The sequence below is a fragment of the Akebia trifoliata genome, chromosome 5 (genome assembly GCF_017979445.1).
Source record: "Akebia trifoliata isolate Shusen 1 chromosome 5, ASM1797944v1, whole genome shotgun sequence".
NCBI classification, from domain to species: Eukaryota; Viridiplantae; Streptophyta; class Magnoliopsida; order Ranunculales; family Lardizabalaceae; genus Akebia; species Akebia trifoliata.
Window position 1 is genome coordinate 6,596,899 of NC_141379.1, and position 17,895 is coordinate 6,614,793.

The 17,895-nt window shown below is 36.2% G+C and overlaps 1 protein-coding gene and 1 pseudogene across 5 annotated transcripts; both read left to right on the forward strand.

Moving 5' to 3' along the window:
* Nucleotides 1–1,000: 1,000 nt before the first annotated feature.
* Nucleotides 1,001–12,179, forward strand: LOC147401297 (uncharacterized). 5 transcript variants are annotated; one of them, XM_086442515.1, is made up of 18 exons: nucleotides 1,002–1,303; nucleotides 1,396–1,493; nucleotides 4,154–4,236; nucleotides 4,432–4,516; nucleotides 4,627–4,713; nucleotides 5,679–5,740; nucleotides 5,878–6,071; nucleotides 6,153–6,213; nucleotides 6,627–6,804; nucleotides 8,308–8,346; nucleotides 8,438–8,499; nucleotides 8,626–8,662; nucleotides 9,679–9,728; nucleotides 9,836–9,905; nucleotides 10,341–10,416; nucleotides 11,326–11,405; nucleotides 11,490–11,558; nucleotides 11,644–12,179. In XM_086442515.1, exons 2-18 carry the CDS (start codon nucleotides 1,413–1,415, stop codon nucleotides 11,701–11,703), a joined length of 1,374 nt encoding a protein of 457 aa, XP_086298641.1. In that variant the 5' UTR covers nucleotides 1,002–1,303; nucleotides 1,396–1,412; the 3' UTR covers nucleotides 11,704–12,179. The 5 variants fall into 5 exon arrangements, with proteins under 5 accessions (XP_086298642.1, XP_086298644.1, XP_086298641.1 ...); XM_086442514.1 differs by having other exon boundaries at nucleotides 1,003–1,303; nucleotides 1,392–1,493; XM_086442517.1 differs by lacking the exon at nucleotides 1,002–1,303 and adding an exon at nucleotides 2,156–2,338 and having other exon boundaries at nucleotides 1,394–1,493.
* A 793-nt stretch (nucleotides 12,180–12,972) lies between these two features.
* LOC147401298 (putative receptor-like protein kinase At5g61350 pseudogene) lies at nucleotides 12,973–16,033 on the forward strand (annotated as a pseudogene).
* The last annotated feature ends 1,862 nt before the right edge of the window (nucleotides 16,034–17,895 follow it).

Here is a 17,895-nt window from a genome sequence, read left to right on the forward strand (position 1 = left end):
TTTTTTTGTTGATGTAAAATAATTACTTTTTTCTAGTCTCCGGCTCTCTACCCACATTGTATTAGAAATATATAATTATTTAAATATAAATATCTATTAATAAATAATTTGATTCGTCCAAGTTGAGATGACTCGAACGTTTGTTCTGATTTCGCTCGATTGGCCATCTTGTCTGATTTCACTTTTTTCTTATTAATGAAAATTTTTACTTACATAAAGACATGGGCTCGATATGACTTGCTGATTAGGGGTGTCAGTGAGTCAGTTCCAATTCGATTCTTAAGGTTTTTAGAACCAGAACTATCATATTTTTTATTTCGATTCTTGTCAGTATCAATTTTAAAATTAATGGAATCAGAACGGCCAAAAACAATGGGTACTCATCGATTTCGATTCTTAATAAACTGATAAGAAAAATATATATTTATATTATATAAAGACATTTTTTTCTGGAGTACAATATATCAACAATAAAAACATTAATAGAAAATTACAAATATTATAACAAAAATATAAGTTATTTTCTTTTCAAAAACGAAAATTCTTCCTTCTTACCATTAATAAACTTATAAGAAAGATAAGACATTTTACAAGCATTAAGAAAGATAAACATAATTTATATTAATTTATTTAAAAAATTATGTAATATTGATTAAAAATGTATAAAAATTGAAAACCTTCAATCATTTATACGATGAAAAGAAAGGGTAAAACAATTTGGTTTGGGGTACACAAACATACTAATCGGGTAAAACCTATCGGTCTCGATTCTATTTGGTTCGATTCCTTCTAGACCCGAGAAATTCGATTTTGGTTCCGGTTATATGGGTACCCATTAACACCCGTTTAAGCATAAGGAGGTATTATTAATATTAGATATGTTCAAGGTGGTATTACAAAAAAATCGTACATAACAAAACAATGTCTTGTTGACTAGTAAATTACTTTTAACTAATAACAGGCGTGGGAAGGTTTTGCTGTTGAGCTATTTTTTTTCGAGAATCAAATGCTGACAGGGAGAGAGAGAGAGATTCGTTCGTTTAAAAATCTAGAGAGAGAAAGAGAGAACACGTCTTCGAATGTCGTCCGTGTAAAAATGGAGGACGTAGGGAAGAACACCAAGCAGTCTTCGAATTCCTCCTCAATTGGTTTCTCTAACTCTCTCTTTCGAACTTCTTCTTGTAGTTAGGGTTTCTGCAACTAATTCGAAGTCTTTCTCCATCTATCTTTAATGGCGAACCAAGGTTATTCGTCGTCTGGAGAAAGCTCGAACGGATTCGAAGATGTCGAAGAGTTCATCTGGGTGAGATTTTCTTCTCTTCTGATAGGTTTTCTATTTTTTAGAAGATTTTTATGTAATTTGTGTGTTTGAAGAGAGAATTGAAACGCAGGCAGATGAAGCAGTGACGAACATGCCATGGGATCGATTTAGTGAGGTTTTCGATCTCATGCAGAAGGGGAACCGAGCTTTTCGAGAGAATAGGATAGAAGAGGTGAAGTTCTGAGCTTTTTTTTTTTGAAGCTTTTTAATGAAATTGATTAAATTCTCTATCTCTTTAATTGAAATTTAATAGATTTTCGTTTCTCGTTGTTTGGTGAAGTTCTTGTTGAAAATTTAGAATTTTGTGCAATAGGGGAAGAAGCAAATATTGCAACTCAAGTGAAGTGAAGTAATCTCTTAAAAGGAAAAAAAAATCAGTCATTAATTTAGCCAAAAAAAAAAAAAAAACTAGGGAGAGAGCTTAAACTAAATAAAAAACCACAAAAAAAAAAAGTATTTAACGTGTAAAAATTGGGAAATGTTCTTGAAATGTGTTAAACTATGCTATTTAACAATGTATTATTCATTATTTTGCATTCGAAATCCATTGGAGTCTTTACCTGGCTTTCCAACCAAGAGTACACAACAGGGGCGTGCAATTTATTTTATTTTTTAATTTTTCTAGTTTTGAAAAAGCTTAGCTTGTTAGCAAACAGCTTGGTCCCTTCGGCAACCTTTTAGGGGCATTTAGGAAATCTTGAGTTACAACTCATATTTTCTTTGATGAACCACTAATGCTTGGTATAGTTTGGAATGCAACGAAATTTGTTTCACATGGTTTTCTTCATTGTTGAGAAGTTTTGAATTTTCTCCTTCGATTTTGGTGAATTCTAGGGAGTCTGATGTGTTCAGTGGAGGCCGGTCACTGTTGTAATTGTAAACTTCATATGGTGGCACTTGAGTGAATGAGTGCTAGATTAAGTTGTACAACCATTTATCAGGTACGAGAAATGGGTCAGTTTGTGTTTGCTGGAAACAAGAGGTTGGAAGTGTCCGTGCCTTATATCAATGTTTGAGGTAAATATAGTACATAGACATGAAACAATTTGCATATGATATTAGTTAGCAATTTTGAAGTCAAAACTGTTCATCAGTTAAGAGCTAGATAGTCGTAGTCACTTCTATGTTCCACGGTGAGCTTACTTCTTAACTGATCGGAAAGGCCAAATTGAAAAAAACTTTCATTTAGTAAAACTCACGATTAGATACACTGACATAAAGGTCTGAGTTACCCACGGTTTTCTCCTTTCGTGTTTGGGCCACATTGTATGTTGGAACAAACCTACTCTTTCACAATCCATACTAACGAAGCAAACTTGTCGTTACTTTTTTATGACATCTTTATTCTTTTGTGTCCAATGATTGGTATTACATGCTACTTTCTGTTCCTAGAACACAATTCTCAAGATTGCCTCCTACAGTGAAGCGTTTTTATGGGATCTTTCTGTTATTCATCATCTGGAGCTTATGTATTTGTCTATTTCCATATAATTTGAACATGATACTGAAATAGCAAAAGAAGTTATTTTAATTTGTTACTCAGATCGTCTTGAATGGGTTTTTGTATCCCCATTCTTTGCTTTTGGTAAGCAACCTGCTCAAAAAACATATGCTATGAATTCAATTTGTTCTATTGTCTCTTTAGGTTGAAATACCGTGTTTAATAGCATACATGAGATTATTATGGTGAGTTCAAATGACAAATTTATTTCTGAGCTAGTAATACTTTTGCTTGGTAATCAGTTGATAATATCCATGATTTTTGTAAGTAGACACTGCCTTTGAAATTCCTTTATTCTTGAAGCCAAAGGGTGTCTATCCTGCTTGCGAACCTCGCTTATTACTACCTTAGACGTATCATTAACAGTAAAAATGTTTAGAAAGTTGAGCAAAAGCAATGTCATGGATTCGAATGTTGCCGGTATGATTAGTTATGATTTATGAAGCAAAATGTTGGACAATCAAGAAAAAATATCTTCTTAGGAAGAGTGGAGTGAAGATGAAGATTTTGAGATGGATAAGTGGGAAGACTAGGAAACAAAATCAGAAAGTGAACACTATTCAGATTTGTTCAACAAAGCCAACGATGGCACAATTGAGCAACAATATTTTGGTGCAGGTTTGAGGCTTTAAAAGGATGAAATATTGTTTCAATTTACCGCATTTGCAGTTTTTTTTGGGCTGTCTCATTCAGTTGCTAGCCCCAACTTTATAGACTAAGGAAAGATTTGGTATTTCCCCCATGATAGTTCATTCTTCCATGTGCTTAATATGAAAAATATCCAAGAAAAAACCCGATGCTCTTTTAAATGCAATTGGTCGTCTTTCTTCAAAGTGGATTACTTTTCCATGAGTTTGCCCATTTGTTCACAGAAACAATAAAAAGCCACTAAATAGATTTTGCAGTAGATGCAAGTATAAGGACGTAGACAAGTCAAATTGAAAAAGAAAAAAAAAAAAGACAAGTAGAGGAACAATAAAACTAAAATCATTCTAACAGGCCAAGTCACAGTGAGTGAAAGTTTCACCTTGAACGGTTAAAGTTTAAAATGATTATCCCCATTTTGTGGCAACTTCCTGACAATGAAAAAGATACAACAGTGTTAAAAAAGAGGATTTATATTTTTAGTATCTTTAGCTGGTAAAACTACAAATTTAAAGATCCAAGACACTCCATGAGAAGAATTTCCTATCTATTAAATACAAGTACCTGATAAATAACCTGTCAGAGAAGGTATCAGGAAAGTGTGCTTATCTATACATTTATTTATTTGTTCTTAGCTATGTTTTTCTCTTTCATGCATCCCCAACAAAGTGAGGTTTCTTATTCAGGCAATCATTTGCTACTCTAAAGCTCATAACTTTAAGCCAGGCGATTCTGTTATTCTCAGCAACCGAAGTGCTGCTTTTGGCAGGTGAATATTGTCTTCTATTTTTGTCCACATATTTTTATTATTTTCATGGCCCCCCATTTTTGTTCATTTGTTTCAATTCTCTCTATGCATTATTTTCTGAAAGATTGAATATCCAATTGCTCTGATTATGAATATTAAGGAAACATAGAAACAGTTTAATGCTTTGGTGATGATTTAACATTTTTAATTTACCAGGATAAGCCGATTTATGAAAAACAGACCGGCATCTGATTCTGAATTTCAACCGATGAATGGGTTGGATCCTACAACACATGCTGAAGTATGCGTCGTTGCCTCATTCTCTGCTTGTATGTTAAAGAAACTATTCTTTAATATTTTTTAAATCCTATAACAGAAATTATTTTTCCTTTTTTTCAACCATCATTTTAGCTTGCGTTGAAGGATGCTGAGAAGGTCTTGAGCTCTCAGAGTAATTCAGCAAAATCATATTATCTGAAAGCCAGTGCTCTCATGTTGGTAAGAATTAATTTAGTCACTATTTTTTTAATCTACTTTTTATGCACGTATAAGATAATCAAATAGAGACCTGTCTGATTCCCTTTCTGAAAATAGTTTTTTACTCAGAAAATTGTTTGCTGTTCAAAAGTGATTTTCAAGCACAACAGCTTCATCTCCTGAAAATCATTAATAAAACTAACCTCAAAAATTTGTTCCCCAAAGAATGCAAGTTGGACCTGTTATATATATATATAACGAATATATGTAAATAAATATCATAATGCAGAAATTGATGAATTTGAATATAAGTGAAAATAAAATGTGGTACTCAACGAGTCCAACAAACATGAAAACTAAATCCCTTTCTTTGAGGTGTCATCCAATCAATTTCAGTCTTCTTTTTTTTAAAGTTTAGATAATCATTTCCTAATCAACCTAAACTCGTTATCCAAATATTGAGGTCAGCATCAGAATTTTTTTCTCTGAATAACATCTTTTTGGTTATCATGATATAAAACTTGGTTTGTTCTTTTTCAGCAAAATTCCCTTGTTTTTGTTGTATCTTGGGTTATTTTTAAATTATTATGATGCTAGTTGTAGTATATATGTTGCTTTTTTTATTTGATTCTATTAAAGCAGGTTGGATGTTCTTTATTAAATACTTAACTAAAACTTAAGTAGTAATACATCTTTCAACGTTACAGTAGATAATTTTAGGATGTGTCACCATGTTGATTTGCCAGTTTCCCTTCTCTGACATCACTTGTTCATGTCAAACTCACGTCTTCTCTCCATTATGAGTTTTCTCCGTACAGCTTTTAGTGTTCAAATTGTATGCAGGATGCATATTTAAGACCAAAGGAAGTCACTCAAGATGTCTTCATAGAAATAGCTTTAACTTGACAAAAGAATATTATTTAGATGTTTCCAAGATGGATACGATCTTCTTTAGACTAATATCCACCTTTCCTATTAATTCTCAGCTAGAACGATATGAGGAGGCACGGGAAACTCTTCTTTCAGGCCTTCAGGTTGATCCTCTTAGGTAATGTTCCGATAGACTCACCAGTTTTTTGAACTATATATGGATCTTCATGTTTCTTTAATTGTCATTGGTTGGTTATAACAATATCCAATTTAAAATTTGTGAAGTTTATAGCTTGTTTTTCTGGGAAAATGCAGCAATCCCCTTCAAGTCTCACTTCAGAATTTGGAGAAGACGTCAGTTAGCATGACCAGAAGTGGAAAACATGGAAAACCCCAACGTACTGATGAATTTGATTGTACACTTTGTTTAAAGTTGTTATATGAACCAATAACAACTCCTTGTGGGCATTCTTTTTGCCGTTCATGTCTATTTCAGTCCATGGACCATGGTGAGTGTTTGACATTTTTTTTTAATCCTTCTCAACAAAAATATGTATTACTCTTATTATCTGATTTATAAAAATTGACAGGTAACAAATGTCCTATGTGCCGTACCGTACTCTTTATTAGTCCCAAAACATATTCAGTAAGGTAACGTATTTCTTTTTTTGATAATTTTAGAAGTTTTTGTGTCAGTAGGATGCAACAGGAAGATGCCTTCTACCCCTACCTGTGCCCTATGCATGTCTGGGAATACTGTGGAGGTCTCCTAGGCCCCAAATTGTCTTGAGTGCATGACCCAGACCATCTGATGTGTAGATTTGTGTTTATCCTATCTTATTTCCAAAAAGGCTAAGAAATCTCCTAATTGGGGTCCACAGAGTTAGTGCCACATACTTCCTTGTTATGTGCACCATGCATATGACACAGATAGAGAGGATGGCAACCTTCCATCCTGCTACCCCGACTCAAGCTGATCTTCCTCAATGTTTTCTCTCATCTCTTTAAGGTTTCCTAGTCATGTATATTAAAATTCTTGTTTGCCTTTTCTTGGCTTTCATCAGCGTGACACTGATGAACATAATACAAAAGAACTTTCCAGAGGAATATGCTGAAAGGAAGGCAGAGCATGATAGTTTGACAAATTTAGGTGTTGATTTCATGCCTCTTTTTGTCATGGATGTGGTCCTACCTTGCCAGAAATTGTCACTCAACATATTTGAGCCTCGCTACAGACTTATGGTGAGTTGGTCAATTGCTTCCTAATGTTGACACTTGGCTGTTTTAGATATGTATTTTTAATAAGATAAGAAAATGTGTATTCTGGCAGAGTACCTTTCAACCGTGTCCTAGGCATGGTATATACATTTAGCAGATGGCTTGTTAATGTAGACCATCCAAATGTTTGCCCGCTCCTTGGATTGATGATTGCGTAAATGTTCTCTAACTTAAAAATCCTAACCTTAATATATTAATATTTCCCAATTGATAATTTTTTTTAATATGGCCCATCTAGTGGGTAACGAAACATTTTGACTATACGATTGCTGGACTACTGTACCATGTAAGGAAACAGATTCCTCAATAAGAGCCACTTTCCACCCAAACACTCAGGTTTGGCATGTAAGTTAAAGTTTCTCGCTGGTGTTAGCAATTGATTGAACCCCTTGGAAATTCTTGGTACATTTATTTGTCACCGATGACGACCAGTGTATAGGTCCAGTATGTCAATGGGGAGTAGGGTTCCTTTCTTGGATTCCATTTGGTGCAAGCTTTGGTAAAAGTTCTAGTGGACAGTAGTTAATTGTTTAGTAGCAATGCAATTCAGTACACTGTGTATTGCTTTGCACTGTCTTAAGGAATTTATAGGCACAGTACAATAAACTATTAGGATGCTGATGTATCTTATCAGTAGATTCTGTAATACTGGTGTAATGAGTTCTTGATACCCTTTGGGCATGTGATTTAGGAGTGTTGAACAGGAAATTTATGGTTTAAATGAGTTCAATTAAAGGGTCTAGGGTGCTGAACTTTAAGGTTATAGAAACTCACTTAATTATACTCCTCGTTCTTTAATCTAGATGACCGAACATAGGCTCCACATGAGCTAGGTGGGTCCTATGTTGTTCTGTCTCATGTTTGTTCCACTGTAGACTAGATATCAAAACCTTCATATCCTCTGAGTATATTTTGAATAGATCCTGTAATCAGATCCAAGCCATATGGTGATGGTGGAAGCTTTTTTCCATTAATTCCAAGGAAAAATTCGTTGAAGATTTGATCGGTCTCAATGGGGAAAGCATGTGACACTGTTTCTTCCTCTGTTGTTAACCAAACCAGTGCTACTATAAGCAGTATGAGGCCAGGGAAGTGGCTAGAACTAAAACCTGAGAATAGACTAAGAGGTTAAAGCCAGCTGCTCTGTCAATGGAAAAGTTTGTCTTTGTCATAGTTGTGATTTATTAATAAAGTTTTGAGTTGTTTCTGATCCTGTAGTTGACCATGCATCTCTATTTTATGTTCTCTCCATTGTTCTTTATCTTATTTGTGAGATTATTAGTTGCTTTTTTCTCTAACAACAGCAACCTATAATGCTCAAATTGGTAGTGTTTGAAACCTGTAAATTGCTAAAAGACAAGCAGCTGTATTCAGGGTTACAGAACCTACCCTGCGTCTTTCAATCTCTATGTTTTGTTCTGTAGGTACAAACATATTAGCCTGACTCTCCTTTTTATTTCAAAACAGGTGAGAAGGATAATGGAAGGAAATCATCGCATGGGAATGGTAGAATATTGATTCATCCTCTTCTCTCTTTTTCTTCCTTTAAGTATATACTTGAGGTTCCCATATTAACTTTTTCTTGTGTTCAATGTAGGTTGTCATTGATTCTGCAACAGGTTCCATAGCTGATTTTGCTTGTGAAGTGGAAATTACTGAGTGAGTGTTGCTTTTATATCTTCCTGGTCATGTTTTTGTTAATTTTATACTCCGCTTTTTTTTTTTTTTTTTTTTTATTTTAACTTTACCTTCGGTTTTTGACAAATAATCATTTCATTTCTATAGATGTGAGCCACTACCAGATGGACGTTTCTACTTAGAGGTGAAATTCTATTTCCCGTCTTCTCTCAGTGACAATGCTGTTACATAAACACTTATGAATGCCGTAGTCACAGTACTTACACATTTTACTCACTTAAGGCAACTTGTCTTGCATCTTTTTTGGAGCCTTTGATATGATAACAATACTGGTGCCAAATACTGCATGGATATTTATAGGTTACAGTTTTCCAATTTCATTTTGCAAGTTTGGAAAGAATTCTTTACAGTTTCCTAGTTTCTTTTTTATCAACAAAAATATCAAAGTTATTTAGTGTAGCAATTCTTATTATAAAAGCATGGCAGTATTAGAAATTCCATTACATCTAGCATACGTAGATACTAAAAAAGATGATACGTGGATTAATAAAAAATAAAAATAAAATTAAAGCATGACACCAACATACTGGATGGCATACCAGCATTCCTATTCGTGTTCTGGATTTTGAGAGATGGAGTGAAATTCTCGTTTCCTATATTAGTGTCTTTATTCGTTTCCATATCATTTCTGGACATCTTAGGTTGCGCATGGACAAACCATCTCAATTTCCCCTCCTTTATCTTATTACCTATTGTAGCTACTTCCTTTCCCCTGTTCTACTCTTTTATGGTTCTTACTTTCCTAATCTTGCTTCATTTCTCTCTCAACATCTTCATCTTAACAATGTTCCTTCTGTCTCTTTATTGTTTCCGGACTGGATAAAGTTACGCTTCATAAAGCATTTCTGCTCTTTTTAACATCTACTCAATTGGCTTTTATTAAGTGACTTAGCACTCCATAAACACATCTCCGTTTCCATCACCTTGCCTTATTTCTTTGGAACATCTTCCATCCCCTTGCATCTTATGGATAATAGAATTGAGATATTTTAAAACCCTTGGATTCTATGGCACCCTCCATGGTTCTACTTTTGCACATATCTGCTTTCTGATATTATCAACCAACAGTACATCGTTCATGAAAAATATTCACCAAGGCACCTCCTCTGAAATATGATTTTTAATAGTAATCTGATGTAGGTTGAAGGTCGCCGAAGATTTCGTATCCTCAGATCTCGAGATCAAGACGGGTTAGTTTTTTTTTGGTCCCTTGGCATCAATCTGTGGGGATTTCCAGTCATATTTTCACAGTGATTAGGTTTCATTGACTAGCATAACACATTTCTTGTTTATAAAGGTATCGCATTGCAGAGGTTGAATGGATTCAAGATATTTATCCACTGGAAGGGACAATAGAGAGAGAAGGCGTAAGCATATTACAATTGTTTGCATCCAATCTACTTTATTTTATTCTATTCCCATAATGCAATGGAAAGTCTTGAAGTACAGTAGGGTTCTTTGGACATTATTAGGTGCTGAAAATAAGGTAGTGTGTATGCTACTCATAATTGATGTTTTAACATAGGTTCTATACTTTAAAATGCTTCCCGTGAGCTGCATGTTTAATTTGAATGAAGGTCATCTACTCACCTCTAACAGCTTAATTTCAACCCATGAAAGGCTATGAGGTGGGTTGGGAACATACACATGACATGAATCAGCTCTACATGGGGCCTTAAGCTCATATCATTCTCGTTGGATCATCAACTACGTGCTAAATATTATTGGCTATGGCCGAACAAATTGCATAAACATGTTCTTTCCTGATAGTGATACTGTTCAGTTTCTCTGTACATTTGCAGTTGCAGGAAATGACTAGGGAGGCAGCAGAGCTTGCTCGCGCATGGATAAGGAGAGCGGGAGAAGCAGCACGGACAGGTACAGGACCAAGGAAAGGAGAATAAAGAAGCATTATTCTACATGCTAATGAAGGAATTTTTTTTTTTTTTTTTTTTTGGCGAGATATTTCTATTTCTAATACATTGTCATGGAGCTGTTTTTCATGGTCCCATTGTGCAATGTGGGATTTTCCCCCACCAAACAAGGAGGAAGCTTGAGAGTTCTGGAAGGATCTAGAAAGCTCTAAAATGTTGTAGAAAAAAATAAGAGTAATCTAGAAAAGTTAGGAAGAATCTAGGAGACTCTATGTGCCATTAGAATGACCTAGAGTAATGGTGTTTTATAGTAGGTCCAAGATAATTTTAGATGTCTCTTAAGAAGATTTTGGGATTGTAATCATAGAGTTCTTTAAAAAATCCTCCCAAAACTCTATATAAAAGTGTTCATTTGTAACCATCCCTTCTGGGATCACCTAAACATGAAGAGTGAGTAAACCTTCCAAGTTAAGCACAAACACGCGTGCATTATGTTGTGTGAGTGCCTTGATAGTTGAGAAAACTTCTAAGACACTTCCGGTTAAGGCTGACTTGAGCCACGTCGAAGGGATTAGCTTGAGTGTCATATGGGCACCACATGACATATTCTCATATTAAGTGTGTTTGTTATAGGGTTTTGATTATCAAATGGACCAACATTTGGTGGGTCACAACTCACACCTAGGAGATTCTTGAGGACAAAAATTAACTTGGTTGGATGATTTTAACCATATGAGCGTTGACCGCATCTTGGATTTTCCAAAAAGAAATGATGAATGGTCCTGAAAAATGTAAAGATTTGGTACGATCATCTGATCGGGTCAGTTTTTGCTCTTCCGTGGGTGATCCTCCCTGCTATCCTCAACATCTGTATCAAACACATTGAGCTCATGATGGAAAACGAAATATGCAGATAGGAGGTCAAGACATATGGAACTTGTTCAAGCCCAAGGAATGCCTCAGCCTCAAGATCCCGAGCGCTTCAGTTTCTGGGTATCATTTTATCACTAACCTTTGATACATTGATTGCCAAACTGTTTTCTATAATCAAGATTGCTGATGCATACATGTTCGCAGCTTGTTAATCTATTGAAACTCAGACCATCAGAGAGATTGGAACTCCTGCGCTTACGAGATACACGAGAGGTATTTTATCAATAAATAATTAATCCACTTTAGTTACACTCCCTTTCGGCACTTTTTACGTCTTGCGTACATTTCAATTCTGCAGCGAATAAAACGCGGGCTTTATTATTTGAAAGCTGAAGGACAGGGCTGTCGAGTCCAATGAGAAGTGACAACAGGTTTCGGTGCTTCATAACTGTAGATAAATATCATAAAGTTCAATTTATTTTCAAGAAATTCATATTCTTTTTGATCCACTCAATCAAGATTGTTTGTTGATGTCCTTGTTATAACAACGAATGAAACCAACTCCATTAATATCAAGAAGACATTTCTGAATTTGGCTTCCTCTGATGATCGTAAGAGCCACACAGCTTGGGGAACATGAATTCTGATTGAAACTTCGACAAAATCTAATTGAGAATTAAATTATGATCCAAGATAGGAAATCTCGTTTATAGGATTATTATGTAAACTTGGGATGATCATTCAAGTCATGGTTGTTTGTTTAGCTGTGATGCCTTTTGGATGGTCTCCTCAACCTCTATTTTGGCTCTCTTTTTTTCCTTGGTTCTCCAGTTTCTTTTGATTAATGGATTGATTTGCTTATAAAAATAATGTACGATGTGATTCTTGCTTCAAGTAATTCTTGTTAATCAATTCTCTTGTGCAGAAAATTTCATGATTTTATTGGATGATTCACTAGTCAAGTTTACCTTCTAAATGAGATTATAATCGATTGGTTCATATGGATCTGTTTGACTGGTGAAAAAACACGAAATTTCGATTATAACATGAAATGTAATGTAATGGTATGGATTTATCCTAATGATACGTGATATATCCTTGGGATATGTTTTTAATCCTGATAGTTGGATTTCATGTTTAATAGTTTTTCATCATTCGTCGATCTTCAAAGTATACTAATCAATGAATTGAGATATGGTGATTCGAAAAAAAAAAAAAAAAATGAAATCCAGAATGTTAAGATACTAAACCCAGCCAATAAATTATGATCTCGATGATACTTGTATTCCTAAGATTAATCCCAAACATTGAATTTTTCAGTCACATATCTCAACACCCTCATCAATGCTACACTCAATCTATATCTTATTTCTATCTCTAATATGTATTTTGTAACAACAAAGACATTGAAGTCCTTATGGTGGATCAGCAATGAGACAGATTTCGAGTGTATCTCGAGGAATGTTTTAAGTTAGACCTATGGACAAACTAAACTTTTGAGTAATTTCTCTTGATTTACTCTATGCCTGCCACGTGTCATTAAAAAATAAAAACCAACTTACAGATATTATCTTCTGTCTGAAACAGTATTTCCTAGTCCAGCTCCTGTATAGGAGGAAGGGTGATCCAATTCCAGAATTGGATTTTGGACAGAAACAGCTTTGTTGGTGGGCCCACCGCAGAACTTGGTATTGGTCAAAGAATTTAAGACATTAAATTAGTTGACCAAGTCAACTCATATTAATAGGTCTCAACTGTCACACAGTTCCAACCAACTTTTAAATCAAAACATTTCTCCCTCTAAAACATCCGTTTTTTCTGCTTAGACATACAAATTCCTCAACCAAACAATCCAACCCATCAATCTGAGTTACTGTTACCAAACTGAAATGCCTCCTCTCCACCCCCATCATGACCACCATTTTCATCTACAATGATGTTCTCCTAATAGAAACCACGACTGATAAATAATATATCGAGGCTGGCTACACGATAATGGGAGGAGAGAAACATGGGGCATGGCTGCCTCGACCCATCTCCTCCCTTCTTATTCTCCTCCTCTTATTGCTTTTTATCACAAGACCAAGTTCCGCTAAAGACGATTCTTCTTCTTCAGCGGTGAAATACACTCCCGAAGTCAATTACCTTATTGATTGTGGTGCACCCAAAAGTACCGTACTTGATGATGGTCGAACTTTCCGCTCGGATCCTCAATCCACTTCTTTGCTATCTACCGATGAAGACATACAAGCATCTATTGATTCCATCACCAACAATGTTTCTTCTTCTTCATTTTTATCATTGTCACCTTTGTATCTTAATGCACTGGTGTTTCCCGATGAATCGACTTACAGCTTCTTTATATCCCACCAAGGCCGACATTGGGTCCGACTCTACTTCTATCCGGTACCTCACCCATTATATAATTTAACGGGTGCAATGTTCTCCGTCTACACTGATGATTTAGTCCTCTTACATGATTTCTCTATGGCTGATAACACTTCCATAGTGTTCAAGGAGTATCTCATTAACATAACTTCAGATAGGTTCTCATTAAAATTCTCACCCAAGAAGAATTCAATTGCATTCATTAACGCCATTGAGGTTGTTTCTGCCCCAAACTCACTCATCTCTGATTCAGCCTCGGCTGTATTTCCTGATGGTGATTTCATGGGCTTATCTACTTATGCACTCGAAGTGACACACAGATTGAATGTTGGTGGCCCATTGATAACATCAAAGAACGATACATTGGGAAGGACATGGCTCCCCGACATTGGGTTTATGAAGTTTCCGGAAGCAGCGCAGAATGTGTCGGTCGCTCTAAAGACGGTCAAATACCCAGAGAACGGTGCCACCCCTCTCATTGCCCCGAAATGGGTTTATGCTACAGCAGAAAACATGGCTGATTCTGGTACTGCTGACCCAAATTTCAATCTCACTTGGGAGATGAGAGTCGACCCAAGCTTCTCGTACTTAATTCGGATGCACTTCTGTGATATTGTGAGCAAGAGACTCAATGATCTCTACTTCAATGTTTATGTCAATGAGATGATGGGTGTCTCAAATCTCGACCTTTCGACGCTCACCTCCGACCTTTCTGTTGCTTATTACAAGGATTTTGTGCTCAATTCCTCTGCTGTTTCCAATGGTACTATTCGGGTTCAAGTTGGTCCCGCTTCAAGCGTTGAATCAGGGCTTCCGAATGCCATTCTCAATGGCCTTGAAGTTATGAAGATGAGCAATGAGGCTGGAAGCTTGGATGGTTTGTTCTCCGTTGATGGGTCGTATCGAGGACCAAGTAATGGATCCCGTAAGATGAAAATCATTGCTGCCGTGGGTCTGGTCATGGGAATAACTGCAATGTTGTTGCTCGGGTCGGTTTTCATTCGTTGGCAAAAGAGGCCTCAAGATTGGGAGAAGTGTAACAGTTTCTCTTCATGGCTTCTTCCACTCCATGCCGGCCATAGCTTCTCACGTGGATTCAGCTCACACAAGAGCAAGAGCGGTTACTCGAGCTTCTTCTCCTCTGCACTTGGACTCGGCCGATTCTTCACCTTTGCCGAACTCCAAGAAGCAACACTTAATTTCGACGAAAAGGCAGTGATAGGTGTTGGTGGGTTTGGTAAGGTGTACCTTGGTGAGCTCGAAGATGGGACTAAACTTGCTATTAAGCGCGGGAGTGGAAGTTCTGAACAGGGGATAAACGAATTCCAGACCGAGATACAAATGCTGTCCAAGCTCCGTCACCGTCACCTCGTATCACTTATTGGATATTGTGACGAACAATCAGAGATGATCCTTGTTTATGAGTACATGGCGAATGGTCCTCTTCGAGACCATCTCTATGGCTCTAACCTTCCTCATCTATCATGGAAACAACGGCTTGAGATTTGTATTGGCTCAGCCCGTGGACTACACTATCTTCATACGGGTGCAGCTCAGGGTATAATCCACCGTGATGTCAAGACCACTAATATCCTCCTTGATGAGAATTTCGTCGCTAAGGTCTCCGACTTCGGGCTTTCTAAAGCTGCACCCACATTGGAACAAACCCATGTTAGTACTGCCGTAAAGGGTAGCTTTGGGTACCTAGACCCAGAATACTTTAGGAGACAACAACTAACGGAGAAGTCGGATGTCTACTCGTTTGGGGTAGTACTTTTCGAGGTGTTATGTGCGAGGCCTGCCATTAACCCAGCATTGCCGAGGGAACAAGTTAACTTGGCTGAGTGGGCAAGGCAGTGGCACCGAAAGGGCTTGCTTGAGAAGATAATCGATCCTCATATTGTTGGAACTATAAGCTCGGGATCATTGAAGAAGTTTGTCGAAGCAGCAGAGAAGTGTTTGGCAGAGTACGGTGTTGATAGGCCATCAATGGGAGATGTGTTGTGGAATCTTGAGTATGCTTTGCAGCTACAAGAGGCTTCTTCACAACCTGATCCCACCGAAGACAACTGCTCTAAACTCTTAACTTTGGAACGACCGAGCGATAAAGAATCCAAAAATGTTCCGATTGTCGCAGTTGATGATGACTCTGAAGTGACAGTTGGCTCTCCTTTGTTCTCTCAGATAGGGGGATTTCAAGGAAGGTGAAACCAATGAAATGTTCTTGATTATGAGAAGATGATAATGTTGATCAATTCTGACCGTTTGATTATAACATTTATCATGCATTTGTGTGGGAATGTATACTGCATTGTGTAGCTCCATTTTTTCTTTAACTCTTTTAAGAATCTTGATTATAACTGATAGTGATTGAGAATATAAGTTGTGGTTAATAATGAAAAAATCGATATGATATCGACACATATATAGAAAATTACTTAATCTAGGATTTTTTTTCTAAATGTTCCCAATTTTTCTGTGACACTTTATAATCCAGTTATTTTCAAGTTTCAACTAACTTTTATGTATAATCTTCACATTCACAACTGTCTTTCTTTTGTTAGGATTCCATCAACTAGTGTAATACTAACAATTTGTAACAATGAACCATGCATCACAAATCACAATTAACATTCTTAAAAAATGTCACATTGTATACCACAAAGCTAGCCTAACTCAACCATGAATCAACAATGATTTTGTTATTTAATAAACTTCAAACAACATTTTCACGATTTATTTCGGTTGATTTCTTCAGTATACACGACAACATTACTATAAAATATACAAATTCTCTGCTTTAAAATAGATCACTGAAACAAACTTCAAAAATAGGTGAATATGTTGATTTTCAAAGAACAACAAATTCATTGGTTGCTTTATTTCAAAAAAGCCAATTTGTTTTAAAACGATAAATTCGCTACTCATTACTTAATCGAAAGACACATTGTTTTAAAGTTTCAACAACTATAAATACCTAAGACGTACTCCATCACAACATGCCTTGACTATTAAAGCCACAATGTAATCGAAAAGCTCTCTAGACTTCACATACTCCATCACAACATAAATATCTGCTTGTGTCTCTATAACTTCATAAAGTCGTATAATATGAGAATGCATGATTTCTAATCTCAATTCAAGCGTCAAGCACTATTTGTTTGTAGATCGCGTAACTGAGGATAACAATCAACAACGCAACCATATATCTGTCAGATTTACCCATCAAGTATTAACCGAGATGGTAAGGGTGATTGGGTTTACTCCCAAGGTCACACTTTCGAGTCTCTATATGCCCCTCCTCATAAAGTGGTATTTCATGTGCAGGTGGATGGTACATGCAGCCCCCCTAAGCCAATATATATATATATATATATATATATATATATATATATGGGGACGTATATATGGGGACGGTTCGACGGATGTCTTGAAAACCATATGAGAAACTGAAGTTTCTCAGACGTTGGATGGTGAGAAACAGACGGTGCATACGCGTTGAAACGTCAGTTCCAACTAAGAAACAGAGTTTCTTATATTTTAAAAAAACTCCCTAGCTTTTCTGTTTTTGTTATTTAAAAAAAAAAAAACTAACTCTCATTCTCTCCCTTCGTCTCAAAAGAACGACTGAAAAACATCAGTTTTCATTTTCGTCTCCATCGAAAACCTCTCTCTCTCTCTCCCTTGACTTTGGATGAAGCTGTTCGAAGTGGGAAGGTGAAATCAGGCCAAACAATTTCCACCGCAGGTTTTGGGGCTGGCCTTACATGGGGTTCCGCCATTGTGAGATGGGGATAAGATGATTATACTTCTCCGACCAATGACTAGTTCAAGAAAGATAGAAAAAAAGAACGAAAAAAAAACTTCAATTTTCGTTTTTCCCAATTTACATTTCATATGTATTAAGGAGAGGGAGGTGGCCATCATGCTGCTTTTACATCCAACATTTGTTCTTATGGATTTTGCAACTGTTCAGCTTTGGGCATCCTAATAATATGGTTTTTTTTTTGTCTCTAATCTCTTAGAAGTTCTTCATTTTCAAGTTGAATTGAGGTATTTATCGAATGGACAACTTTATTCAGGGGATTTGATCAAACCCATTGAGGCTCCTTGTCTCCTGTAAATAATTCTTGGCATCAACTCAAGTACATTCTCTCTCATCCTCCTAACTTCATTCTTTGGAATCGCCATTAGCACATTGACGATCCTCAGCCCTTTCAAC

What these genes read in the sequence shown, in the direction of transcription:
- LOC147401297 (XM_086442514.1), top strand. Translation starts at nt 1,232, where the DNA reads ATGGCGAACCAAGGTTATTCGTCGTCTGGAGAAAGCTCGAACGGATTC. An exon ending in CTTCAGGTTGATCCTCTTAG is followed by an intron (nt 5,741 to 5,877) that starts GTAATGTTCCGA and finishes GGGAAAATGCAG; the next exon opens with CAATCCCCTTCAAGTCTCAC. An exon ending in GCTTACGAGATACACGAGAG is followed by an intron (nt 11,559 to 11,643) that starts GTATTTTATCAA and finishes TCAATTCTGCAG; the next exon opens with CGAATAAAACGCGGGCTTTA.